General features: G+C 42.3%; 1 protein-coding gene across 2 annotated transcripts; it reads left to right on the top strand.

The window, feature by feature from the left end:
• The first annotated feature begins 1,303 nt into the window (after positions 1-1,303).
• LOC126386735 (transketolase-like) lies at positions 1,304-12,636 on the top strand. 2 transcript variants are annotated; one of them, XM_050039285.1, is made up of 14 exons: positions 1,304-1,729; positions 3,690-3,807; positions 3,945-4,058; positions 4,189-4,283; positions 5,164-5,355; positions 6,164-6,282; positions 6,433-6,629; positions 6,726-6,890; positions 7,997-8,153; positions 8,613-8,743; positions 8,862-8,945; positions 9,087-9,180; positions 10,704-10,826; positions 11,511-12,636. In XM_050039285.1, the coding sequence occupies exons 1-14, from the start codon at positions 1,623-1,625 to the stop codon at positions 11,696-11,698; spliced, it is 1,884 nt and encodes a 627-aa protein (XP_049895242.1). In that variant the 5' UTR covers positions 1,304-1,622; the 3' UTR covers positions 11,699-12,636. The 2 variants fall into 2 exon arrangements, with proteins under 2 accessions (XP_049895242.1, XP_049895241.1); XM_050039284.1 differs by having other exon boundaries at positions 1,307-1,729; positions 4,186-4,283.
• Positions 12,637-13,590: the final 954 nt, after the last annotated feature.

Raw genomic sequence — 13,590 nt, 5'->3', positions numbered from 1 at the left:
CCCTGTGTCTTCATACAAGGACATCACATTTTGGGCATACTGCACCTTATACTTCACTCTTCCTAACTTGGACCCGTTGACCTTGTTCATGGACACCTTTTGTGCCATCTAGTGGTAGTAAGAGCACAATACACTAATCCATGTAAAAAAAATAAAAAATAAAAATAAATAAATAAAATGATGCCAGCCATCTCTGCCAAGTCAATCTGCAGCCAATCCTGACACAAATGTGGACATGGCACAAAACCTGATCACATGTTATGGCTGAAACTTGTTTATTTATTATTATTAACATCTATATTTTCATATGGCAACACATTTGACCAATTTTAGCAACAGTAACAAGATAAGACACTTTAAATAGGAAGTACTCGTTTGAGGACATCAGGACTTTATTGGTGTCTCGTTTGAGGACACTGGGACTTTATTATCATTGACAATGTTTTGTTTATTATACTTATCAGGTCCTACTGATCCCAAATAGCTAGGAGAAAATAAAAATGCATACCAAACAAAAGTTCGAGTCTCAGGAGGATACACTCAAAAGAAATGCCACAGAGGTTTCACAAATATAGCATATTCAGTACTATTATAGCAGCATTTAGCATGATGACCGACATAATTGTTTCAGATTTTGTGTTAGTTATCATATGCATGTTAAATGCAGCAACTTGGATTCAAATCCCAAATTTTCCCCTATTTTATTGCCCCCCTCCCTTCTCAAACCAAAGTTACACCCCTGCTGTCTTTCCTTTTTTTCCTTCTTTAAGTTATATTTGTCTCTCACATCCATCATCTCTACTTACTGTTAAATTCTTACAAAAGCATGTTTGGGTCTGTCTAAATATGGCCTTTGGCAATAAGAATGTGTTTGGTCTCAGTGAATGACAAAGAACAATCAACCATCCATCCATCAGCTATACCCTCCTATATACTAATGGGTCACGAGGGGCTGGAGCCTGTGCCAGCTGACACTGGGCGAGAGGCGGGGTAGACAGATCGCCAGTCGATCACAGGGCTGACACATAAAGACAGACAACCATTCATGCTCACATTTACACCTACCATCAAGATCTGAATTATTGGTTTAGACAGTACAGCCAAAGTGAATCAGAGTGAGATGCTTCAACTGCCCCTCCTCCTCCTCCTCCTCCTCCTCCTCCTCCTCCTCCTCCTCCCAATTATCGAGCCCCTCCCTACAGACACACACTACTGCACATCAAACTATGACACACCTCCACCATCCCAGTCACACAGTAGCCAATGAAATGAGTGGCACTCATTTTTAGCAGCAACACCCAGCTCACGTCACTGGATTCCCCCTCCCCTCCTCCTCCGTGTGTGTGTGTGTGTGCGTGTAAGTCTGTGTGTGTGTCTGTGTGCAGTGTGTCCTTGTGCATCTATGTGTCTGCACGTCTGACAGGATAAATCCAGCTTCTCTTTCATTCTCTCTCTCTTTCTCTCTGGTCCTCACACACAACACACACACTCACACACCCACAGGTGCTGTGCATTGGAAACCCCTCACTCTCACACACACACACACTTAAAACACACAAACTCAACAGAGGATCGTAGTTGGTCCACTTTTCTGGTACTGAGGAACTTGACATTTTGCCTTCATGGAGGATTACCACAAACCTGACCAGCAGACAGTGCAGGCGCTGAGGAACATCGCCAACCGCCTCCGAATCAACTCCATCAAGGCAACAACTGCAGCAGGCAGCGGGTGAGTTGCCCCCAATGACTCTCAGACATGAGCTTCAATAGTGTGGATGCAACGCAGATGCACAAAATGTGTGCAAAATAAAGCACAAAGTTAATATTTCTCTGCAGCATGCATAGATGAGCAGCAACAGTCACATCTGCTGAGCCGCATACATGCATGTGCAGATGCACATAGAGTCAGGGCCAAAGGAACAGCATGTTCTGCCTTTGTTCTCCTCCCCTGGTCAACTGGCAGATTCAATTTAACATCAACAAATGTTGTTCAGTATGTCGGCTCACAAGCCCCTATCAATTGAATGAATGAAAAGAATATCTGCATTGCACAATTTCTGTTTTATTTTTCTTTATAGAGCATTTATGGCATAACATATGACACAATGTTGCAGAAATATCCTCAATTTATCAATTTAAGAGTAGTTTACATACATAAATATAAGACACTTTAATCACAGTTGACATTAAAAGTGAATAACTGAATTTTTTCAGATGGGTAGATTTTTATATTCTGAAGAAAAATGTATATGGTTTTTGATCTTATTTCAAAATCTTGTATTCACTTTGCCTGCAGGATAAATATAGTGTTTGATTTCTGACTTTGGAACAGTAATATGACCCTTACATACAGTATAGCATGATAGACTACCATGTGACATGCTGGGGGGATTGTGCGTTGCAAACTGATTTGCGTGTTGCATGGTTGCTGCAAGAAAATGACTTTGGAAATGTTTTGGATAAACTGAAATCTTGTTTCCCATGTTCTTATGTTAAAGATTACTGATGCATTGTTCAATGCATGCTATCACAATCTAAAAAAATCAAGAGAAATGTCTCTGTAGAGATCAGTAAAATAATGGGGATTATCAGAATCCTCACTATTTGTGAAGCTGCGCAAAGCCCACAGTTGTCTGTCTGTATATTTCAAGAATCAGGGCAGTTATCACATCAGAGCTCAACTCCCCATTCTACCGTCCTGCAGTGTCTATCAGACACTGATGGGAACAAAGAGACTACTGAATACCAGTTGACAAAATTTTACTTAACCTTAAATATTCAGAGTCTTATCAGTATCAATGACTAAAGGCTGGGTTAAAATGGCAAATAACATTTACATTTGTATTATTTTTACATTACTGAGCAAAAAACTCCAATACTTTTATACGTGGGAAAGGCCAATATTCAAAGGAGTGTTAATAAAAAATTGGATTGAAGCAATATCTGGCAGACTTGGAACAAGTAGATTTGCACACCAAGTAGCTCTTGTCAGAAGGATTTTATTGCATTAAAATCCTTCTGACAGGTGCTTGTTGAAAGGCCAATAACCAGCCGTTGATATCTGCGCGCCAAAATACTTGCACTTCTTGCACTGGATGGAGCACGTGGTGGCGAGGTTTTGGCGGGATATTTAATATGATGGCTCTATGTAATGACTGTTTAGCAAAGTAAAATATACATACATATATATATATATATATATATGTATATTAATTTATTTTCATTTTGACTGCATTTGCCGCCAGTTTTTTTTTTTCGAATCAGTTGAGGGCCTTCGAATGAGATACACAGCATGCCGTCCACGGAGCTCTGTGACAGGCTCTATTGGCACCACAAATGGTCTTTATACAGTGTATTTCAATGCATTTCCAATGTAGTTGCAGGTATTTTGAGGTGTCAAAGGCTCTGTGACATTTTAAAATAAAAGAAGTTACTGGTCTATTTGCTTGTGTCTGGTCATTGGTTACCAAAAAAGCTGCCTCTATGGACACAACTCTGCAAAAACAGCATATTATTATCAGACTTCCATCTGTAACAGTGTGCATAGTGGTATTCATAGGAACAGATTTCTGACTATATGATCTAATAATAAAATATATAGGTCTCTGTGGTTACTTTACATTCCTGTGTGCATATGTGTATACTTATGTCTAACATATGGGTAACACGCTGTCTCCTCTGTCGTGCAGACACCCCACATCATGCTGCAGCGTGGCAGAAATCATGTCTGTGCTTTACTTCCATACCATGAGGTACCGCCCTGATGACCCGAGGAACTTCAACAGTGACCGTTTTGTCCTGTCCAAGGTAAGAGTTGCTCAGCGCTCATCGTCTGAACAGGAGGCCTTCTTTTCTGATTATTGTTTGTGCCCGAATGCCGCACAGAATTTGACATTTTTCTTGAATTACTTATTAAGATATTGTTGAATTTTTTTCTTCCACAGGGTCACGCTGCTCCGGCCCTGTACTCCATGTGGGTTGAGACAGGCTTCCTGAAGGAGAGTGAGCTCCTCAGTTTGTGCCAGGTCGACTCTACCCTGGAGGGCCACCCAACCCCTGTAAGCTGTCACATAGTGTAGACCACACGGGGGGAATCATCTCATGGAGCACAAACAGTATACCAATAATGCTGTGTATGTATGTGTGTGTGTGTGTGTGTGTGTGTGTATGTTGTGTGCATTTCAGAAGCAGCAAATTGTGGATGTCGCGACTGGCTCCTTGGGGCAGGGTCTTGGCGTGGCTTGTGGAATGGCTTACACTGGGAAATACTTTGACAAGTCCAGGTAACCTTTCATATATATGGACACACACACGAATGAAAAAAAGGCTGTAGTTTAACCATTTTAGTTGCTTTATATGAATTTACTTTTTCTTGTTCATTTGCATTTTAGATTTTATACATGCATTTAAAATGTAAGAACTGGCTTTACTTGATGCATAAAACATTTTTGGGTTTTCTTAATTTAAATTTAAGGTCTGCATCATGCCTCTTTTGAGTGTTCAGTGATTAGGATTTTTCAGATTCTGTGGGTGTGTGCTGCGGCATGCTCTGCTTTCACGATTCTTCTGCTCTAATAATCACAGGCCCAGCAGTCATATCTCAGTTATTTTTACCGTGCAAGCTAATTTGATCTCAGAATCAAATTTGGGCATTGTGCTTTCAACTAAGAATTTTTTTCTTAGTCTATTGTTCTGATTCATTATCACGAACTGATTCCTTTTTCCCTCATTATTTTTTCCTTTGTAATGGCAACACAAAAAATAAAACATTGAATGAAACAGTGTATATAGAAGAAGTTTAAACCCATTTGGTAACATTTAACAATTTAAGCCAAAAAATGCATATTCTTGTTCATAAAATAAGAGGATAGTATGTCCCATTATATAACTCTGTGGGGCTCCTATGGGAGAAATGTTTCAGAGGCAGGTGTGAAACTCGGCAGCCACACCTTTAAGGGCCTCAAGAGGATTTCATCATGTCACAGCCTGTTAACAACTCAACTGTCAGATAATAGAAAGAATCAATCTCACTGGAAAAGTGTCAGAGAACATTTTCGTGAGATTTGCGCCCACCCTCATCCGAACATACACACACACACAGATACACACACACATACACACACACACACACACTCTAATCGTATAATCTCACCCTGTTCTCAGTTACCGCGTGTTCTGCCTGCTGGGGGATGGCGAGATGTCAGAGGGTGCTGTCTGGGAGGCCATGTCGTTCGCCTCCTACTACCAGCTTGACAACCTGGTGGCCATCATGGACATCAACCGTCTGGGCCAAAGTGACCCTGCACCCCTGCAGCATCACGTGGAGAAATATCAGAAACGCTGTGAAGCTTTCGGGTAACAGTGAAAATTCATTTTGCAGTGCAGACTGAGGGCGTTGATGTACTATTCATGCTGTGTTGGAAGATTTTTTTTTTTTAAATTTGATTTGATTTCTTTATTTTTGTGTCATGCACACAAACATGTGCACAACCCTCATGGGTTTACAGGACACCATTGCAATATCGTTGCAGTGATCAATCCAAAATAACTGTTATCTTACAAGGTGCAGAGCCAAACAAAGTACTCTGCCCTTTATCAAAAGCCTGGCAAAAAAGTCTATCAAAATAAAAGTTCTTGAATTTTTCTAACTTGAATTTTTCATGGTCATCCAACCACAAAAAATCAGCATAAATGGAAGTCATTTTGCAAACAAAGAGAATCTTATTTGCTTTTGACAGGCCAGTAAAACAAAAACAGACCTCATTCTCAAATCTTACACAACAAATAAAGTCGATGTAGATGGTGGTGTAATACACGTATTATCTAATGTCCATCCATAATTATTGCAACACTGCCCTAGTGTGTATCCACGTCATCTTTATTTGTTAAGCATACTGTGGGGGAGGGGGTTATGACTACCTTCAGGCACAAATTTCAGACTATAGACCAGTTGTTTGGGCACTGCTTGCCCTATTAGGAACAAAACATGTGTCTTATTTTCAAGTGAGTGGTTAGGGTTAGGGTTAGGTTAAGGTTTGGGATAGGTTAAGGCCAGGGTTAGGGGTCAGGGGTTAGAGGGTTAAGGTAAGTCTCCAGGAAATGAATGTGAAAAGTTACCTTAGTAAACCTGTGTGTGTGTCTATGTGTGTGTGTGTGTGTGTAGCTGGCATGCCATCATTGTGGATGGACACAGTGTGGAGGAGCTTTGCAAGGCTCTGAGCCAACCACGTCATCAGCCCACTGCCATCATTGCTAAAACCATCAAGGGCAAAGGCATTCCAGGTAACTGTCCATCATTGTTCACCCCTCATCTGCAAATGCATCACTCTCACTCTAGTGCATATTACACAACAAGCTTAAGTGTGTAACCCATTCATCGAACTTTGTTTTTATCATTCAACGTGATGCCTACATATGTTTACGTGGTTTCAGCTGCAGAGGATAAAATGGGGTGGCATGCCAAACCTCTGCCCAAAGACATGGCCGAGATGGTGATCAAGGAGCTGCAGAGCCGCATCGTCAACAGCACAAAGCACCTGTACCCTCCATCTCCCATGGAGGACTCCCCACCAGTCAGCCTGAGGAACATCAGGATGCCGAGCGCACCCAACTACAAGCCTGGAGAAAAGGTTTGTCTCTGTTCTCGAGTATGTTCACAAAGTGTCTGCACAAATTCTTTGTAAAGATGAACCAACAACCTTTGTTACATCTCTCTTTCTTTATAGATCTCCACACGGAAGGCATACGGGATGGCGTTGGCCAAGCTAGGCCGCTACAATGAACGTGTGGTGGCCCTTGATGGAGACACAAACAACCTCACCTACTCAGAGATCTTCAAGAATGAGCATCCCAACCGCTTTGTGGAGTGTTACGTCGCTCAGCAGAACATGGTACAATCCCTCATGAATCTACAGAATTAAACCTATTTCAACAGGATATTTTTAAGACCTAGCCGTCCATATTCTGTCTGGTATTTTTGGTTCCATTGCTCACTCTTATTTTTTTTTAGAGCTCATTATCTCTGTCTGTAATGTGGGGATTTTGCTGAGTACATTGCTCTTTTGCAGCTCTGATTGGATATGCGTCCAAGCCTACATCTCACAGCTGTGAGTCTGAGCCTGTGTTACTTAATTATACATGACGTGTCTATCCATAATGTAAGGACGGGCAAAGATGCCACCAAATTTGCCTTCTTATGGCCGATGTGGCTGCTGCTGCCGGCCCTCCCTTCTTTATCTCTATTTGCCTCTGTCATTATTTTCTCTGAGCTCAGATTAATAATTTGGACAGAGGCGATCAGACGTGAATTCCTTGTGCTGTTATGGCTTCAGCAGCAGCCAACTCCAATGTAGGTCAGGCATGTGTGTGATCATAAGCAGACATGACAAGTGTAGTCAGAGGTAAAATATTAATCAGTGCAGAGGGTGGGACCATCTGGCTGAATACATGAGAAAAGTCAAATGGCAAAACGTCTTTATATAAAAGCCGTTCGGATATCAACGGATAATTGTACTTTTATTGTACGCATTTATTAGTAATGACATCCTTGTCTTTGTTTGGATGAAACAAGTTCAAATGCAGCCTTCAAAGAAGTAGTTTGCTTTCTTTGATTGTATCTGAAAGAATTTATCTAACATCACATTTTCACTTTCATGGATACTTAGCTGTTGCTTTCGACAAAGCAAGGAAAGAAGTTGTGGGATCAGGGAGAGTTTTAGAGACAGGACAAAGGAAATTATTTGTAAGAGGAGGCATGCTACTGATTCCACACATATGGTAAGATAAGCTCGGGAGCTTTGGGGAAAACTCTTCTCATTGACTGTCGACTTACCATGGTCTTTGCTTCAAAGAGGCTTTAGGATATGGTTTGTGCCGCAGATATTTGACCCTATGGGTGATCTTCTGGGGATCAAGCACGTGTGGCACCTGTGGAAGGTTATACTGTATCTCTTGCGATGTTGTATAGCTACTAAGAAACAATACATTCCTTTCCCAGGTCAGTGTTGCCATGGGAACTGCTGCCCGCGAGAGGAACGTTGCGTTTGCCAGCACTCTTGCTTCCTTTCTCATCCGGGCCTACGACCAGATCCGCATGGCCGCCATCTCAGAGAGCAACATCAACCTGTGTGGCTCCCACTGCGGCCTGTCCACTGGTTAGTAAACTGCTGCCAATGAGCCAAGCGCCCCACAGCCCCTCTTGTACACCATACCCACCCACACCCTCACAAAATTCACCTTGATCCCCCTCACACTGAAGCCAGACATTATACAACACCACAATACTCACAGTATGGTGAAAAGAATGATCTGTGTGTCTGTGAGTGTTTCAGTCCTTCCTCACTGTTCCTCTAATCCTGTCTTTTCCTTGCTGTATGTAACCCCTTTGGCCTCACAGCTAGTACTCAACCCTCCCCTTTTTCTCCCTTCCTGTCTGCCCTGGAAGCTGTCAACAGGGGGCCAGGTGTCCCTCTGTTAGTGCAGGTATACTGCATGCAAAGTCTGGCTTAATGTCTGTGGATGTGCATGCATCAACTCACCTGACCTCTCAATAACCTTTGAAGAGTTCCTGAATATTGGACGTATGAAATCAACTCTAAATGTGCATATTACAGGAGAGGAAGGCCCCACTCTGATGGGTCTGGAGGATGTGGCTATGTTCAGGGCTCTTCCCTCATCGACCATTTTTTATCCCTGTGACGGTGTGTCCACAGAGAAGGCTGTGGAACTGGCTGCAACCACAAAGGTATATAAATGCAGTGTTCTTGCTTTCCTACAGAACCTGTTCTATTTATTTATTAGCATAACAGCATATGTGCTGTCAAAATATCCCAGTGATGATTGCCATGTTTTCCTTCAAAAAGGGTGTTTGCTACATCCGAACCAGCCGCCAAGACAGCCCCATCATCTATAACAGCAATGAGGACTTCCATGTTGGACAGGCTAAGGTGAGACTTTTCTTTGCGCTCACATAGCTGTTGAGATAATTAAAGGAAAATAAAAAAACAGAAAACCATTGCTACAAAATTAACCAAGAACTGATGACGCTGCAACCTGAAACAGAAGATGCTACCTTTTCTCTTTGTCAGGTTGTGTACCAGAGCAAAGAGGACATGGTGACTGTGGTGGCAGCTGGAGTGACTTTGCAAGAGGCCCTGGCTGCAGCTGATCATTTAAAGAAAGGTACAGTACATGAAATACTGCTTTGGATCGTAAGAACATAAGATATATACCACACCACATCACATGCGACATATCCAACAGATAAAAATACAATATTCTTTAATCAAATACTGAATGACCATACACGATGATTGGTCATTGTTTATCAGGACTAACACAGAATATTATATTTGCTTGAATAAACTGTATCTTAAAGGTCAAGTGTGTGGGATTTATGGGCATCTATCGGAAGAAATGGTATATCATATTTATAACTATGTTTTCAATAGTTAACAATCACTTGAAACTAAGAATTGCTGTGTTTTCATTACCTTAGAATGAGTCGTTTACATCTACATACTAAGCGGGTCCTCCTCCACTGAGTCTGCCATGTTGTTTCTACAGTAGCCCAGAATGGACAAACCAAACACTGCCTTTAGATAGGGCTATTTGTGTTTTTTATTCAGCCACTGAAGTCCTCCTACATGCTTGGCACATGGGGGAAGTTCAGTTCTGTAACCTCACAGCTAGATGCCACTAAATCCCGCACACGAGACCTTTAACATTGTTGAGATGAAACCCAAGACCGGATAAAGACCAGATTCTTCAGTGTTAGAGGCTGTAGTTCTGAGTATTAGTGTGTACAGAAAAAAAAGCAATATGCGTCCTTGGCTGTGATTTTTTTCCTTTGCATGTATTGTGGCGTTTTTTTTTACTGCTTTTGCATACATGGACAGTTCTTATTTGAGGTGGAAAAATATCTATATCTATAGTATGTCATTGATATTTTGTACATGCATTGTAGTTATTTAAGACAGTAGTTATTGATTAAAACCAGGATTCACAATAACATCCTGGCCTTAGAACCAATGTATGAATTGCATATCTCAGTTGCAGCGATGTCTTTTATTTTATTTTATTTTATTTAACCCATATATAACCAAGTAAGTCCCACTGCGATCAACAGCCTCTTTTTCATTGTAGACCTGGCCAAGACAGTAGCATAAAAAAGTTACAAACAACCACAGCAAAAACACAGAAGATATATATTAACATGTTGAGATACTAAAATACCTACAATGGACACAATGACAAGCACTACCCAATTCATTCACCTTTGCACTTATGAGAGCTTTAAAATCAGACAGAGACCAGTTCTCTTTGTCATTAATATTCTTGGAGGCCACTCCAAGTGAGGGGAGCAGGGCACATAAAAGACTTTCTTTCTCAGTTCAAAACGACACAAAACGACTAAACCTTGAGATCACAGGCTACAGCTACAGTCAGATGTCTGCTGAGGCAAAGTGCTAATGTATGACGGGAGTTTATTGAGTATGGCTTTATAAATGAACACATAGCAATGATGGAGCCTATGAAAGAGATGGCCAACCAGCCCTGGAATAAAGCCTACAGTGATGAGTGAGGGTTTTACTTTATAACTAAACCTCAGAGCACTTTGATATGCGCATGTGCTAACAATGTGTCATCATTACCAGCATCACGTCATACATTGTATTCCTCAACTGAATTAACTGAATTTCCAGAGAGGATGCCCATCAGGGTCATTGACGTCTTCACAATCAAACCACTGGACATCAAAACCATCATCGACCACACACGTGCCACCAGGGGACGAATCCTCACTGTGGAAGACCACTACCACGAAGGTAGGTTTCCATAATAGTTCCTCACACACTGCTCAGCTTCTGCATATTGTATGACCACACCACCAACCTTTACAGCAACACGCTTCTCAGCATAATGCAGCTGGGGCCCTGTCATTGGTCCGTGTCCTCGGGTGTGTTGTGGTGGCATGTTTCTATTGGTCCAGCAACACAGACGCGATGTGGTGGCATTTGCTTATTGGCCGAGGGGAGTCTGGCTGTTGAGTGCCCTCATTGCAGGCAAGGTATTGGTATTGTGGTGCATTTTGTAAGTGCGAGAGCCAGAGAGGCAGAGTGCTGTCAGATTTCCTTAACTGAGCATGTGCCCATGGGGCTCTGTGTGACCTAGATAGCACAGACAGCCATGCCCTATGCCTGTTAAGAGAAAGGGGATGGGTGATGGCATGGACTTGACTAGACAAAGGATTTTTGGCATCAGTCTGATGTTGGAAATCTCGGTCATTTTACATTTGGACCAGATTTGGTTATAGTGGTCACGGTTACATGTTTAGATTTAACATGTTTGTAGTGTTTTCTCATGCCTTCTATTTGCTGCACATGTAATGACCTTATAATTATACACAGCCTCATTTTGTTGTCAGTGAGACAACTGTGTGTCCCCCATCTTTCAAGAAGGATTTGTCTTCTCTTTGCATCTCCCTCATGTGATGAATTGTTGTTCCACAGGCGGCCTTGGGGAGGCAGTGTCCTCAGCACTGGTCAATGAGTCTGGCTTCAATCTGCATCGTCTGGCCGTGTCTCACGTCCCCCGCAGTGGCAAACCACACGAGCTGCTCAAGATCTATGGCATCGACCGTGACGCTATCGCCCAGGCTGTCCGCAAGATGCTCAGCAGCTCTACCAACGCCAAGTAAACTCTCTCCCTGCCCCACCCGCCTATCTGATCACACCCCTGCAGATGATGCTAAACAGTCAACTATGTTTTTGATTCACATGACACCCAGCTCTTTAAATTCCCTCACCGTGAATGCCCCTAAGTGTGTACTTAAGTAATGTGATTTTGTGCCGTACACTTTGAAGTAGACTTCCACATTTACCTTTCTTTCATGCATCCATCACATCACACACAAGAACAGAGATACACCAATTCAAACACACATATCCTCACATTTAAAGTCCAGTTCAGTAATCAGAATGTGGCCATAACTTTGCTGTTGGTGGATGCTCACCATACAAAACATTAGTCCATGTTCAACAGGAGTACTATGTGATGCCCTCGTGTGTGGTTTTTTTTTTAATGCTCTTTGATTAACTTCAACTGTTTTTATATTGTTCTGATGTAGCTCTCAATAAAGTGGGTGGGGCGTAACTTTAAAGTAGTTTATCATGACATAGAGTCAGGAATAAGCTAACTGAGTTGTTGTCTGTAGAAAGTAGAGGAGAAAAAAAATCAAACAAATGTAGTTAGGTCATAAAGAGCAGTCACTCAAAACCATAGATCACATCAGGTAATTTAAACTTCTGTGGTTTCAAATGTTGTATCATCTCTCTTCAGCACTGTGCTTTTTTAAGTTACCATAAACCTGCACACCTCAGTGTTCATTTGTGCTAGCTGTACAACTGGACCATACCAGCAGTGTGATGACAATCAGTATGTGGTCAGTGACATCATTGTTTTTTTTTTACATGAGGCGGAGGGCTGAGGGCCCTTCAAGTGCTGATGCAGAATATGGCTCACTGTGACTATGAAGGTATAGAGTTACATCTGACTTGTTGACCCAAGAACACTTTCTTTGTTACTTGAAATTTTGTATGTACCTTACTTTCATGTAATAAAGCCCTCTGCATTTGACTATGAGTGTTTACAGTCGTTTGTTTTTTCCCCTAGAAACATATTTCTGTTGAGGTGTATAGTTCAAGCAGTAAACATACACAGGAATCTGTACATGACCTTTAATTTAATCAGTGTCTCAGTAAGTGATACAAAACCATGATTAATGCCAACATACATTAGTATAAAGCAATTCATACAGTACACATCTGCATCACTTGTTTCATAAATTAATTACTTCTTTACTGTACATCCCTGAGATAGCTGATACACATTGTTAAAGGGACAGTTTACTCTAAAATCAAAAATACATATCTTTCCTCATACCTGTAGTGCTATTGATCAATCTAGGTTGTCTGGAGCGGTTTGCAGCCAAGTGTGAAGCAGTCAGGATTAGAGTCAGTACCTCCATATCTGAGGCCATGGTTCTCTGCCAGAAACCGGTGGATTGCCCCCTCCAGGCTGGGGGAGAGTTCCTGCCTCAAGCGAGGGAGTTCAAGTATCTCGGGCTCTCGTTCACAAGTGAGGGTAGAATGGAGCATGAGATGGGTCGGCGGTTTGGTGCGGCTTCTGCAGTGATGCAGGCGCTGCACCGGTCCGTCGTGGTGAAGAGGGAGCTGAGCCAGAAGGCGAAGCTTTCGATTTACTGGTCCATCAACGGCCCAACCCTCACCTATGGTCATGAACTCTGGGTAGTGACCGAAAGAATGAGGTCGCGGATACAAGCAGCCGAAATGAGTTTCCTCCGTGGGGTGTCTGGGCTCAGCCTTAGAGATAGGGTGAGGAGCTCGGACATCCGGAAGGAGCTCGGAGTAGAGCCGCTGCTCCTTCACGTCGAAATGGGCCAGTTGAGGTGGTTGGGACATCTGATCAAAGATGCCTCCTAGGGCACCTCCCGTCGGAGGTGTTCTGGGCATGTCCCACTGGTAGGAGGCCCCAGGGCAGACCCAGAACACGCTGGAGGGATTACATATC

Source organism: Epinephelus moara, chromosome 24 (genome assembly GCF_006386435.1).
Source record: "Epinephelus moara isolate mb chromosome 24, YSFRI_EMoa_1.0, whole genome shotgun sequence".
In the NCBI taxonomy this organism is placed as follows: Eukaryota; Metazoa; Chordata; class Actinopteri; order Perciformes; family Serranidae; genus Epinephelus; species Epinephelus moara.
Note: the sequence above shows the minus strand (reverse complement) of the source record. Positions and strands in the feature narration are given on the sequence as shown.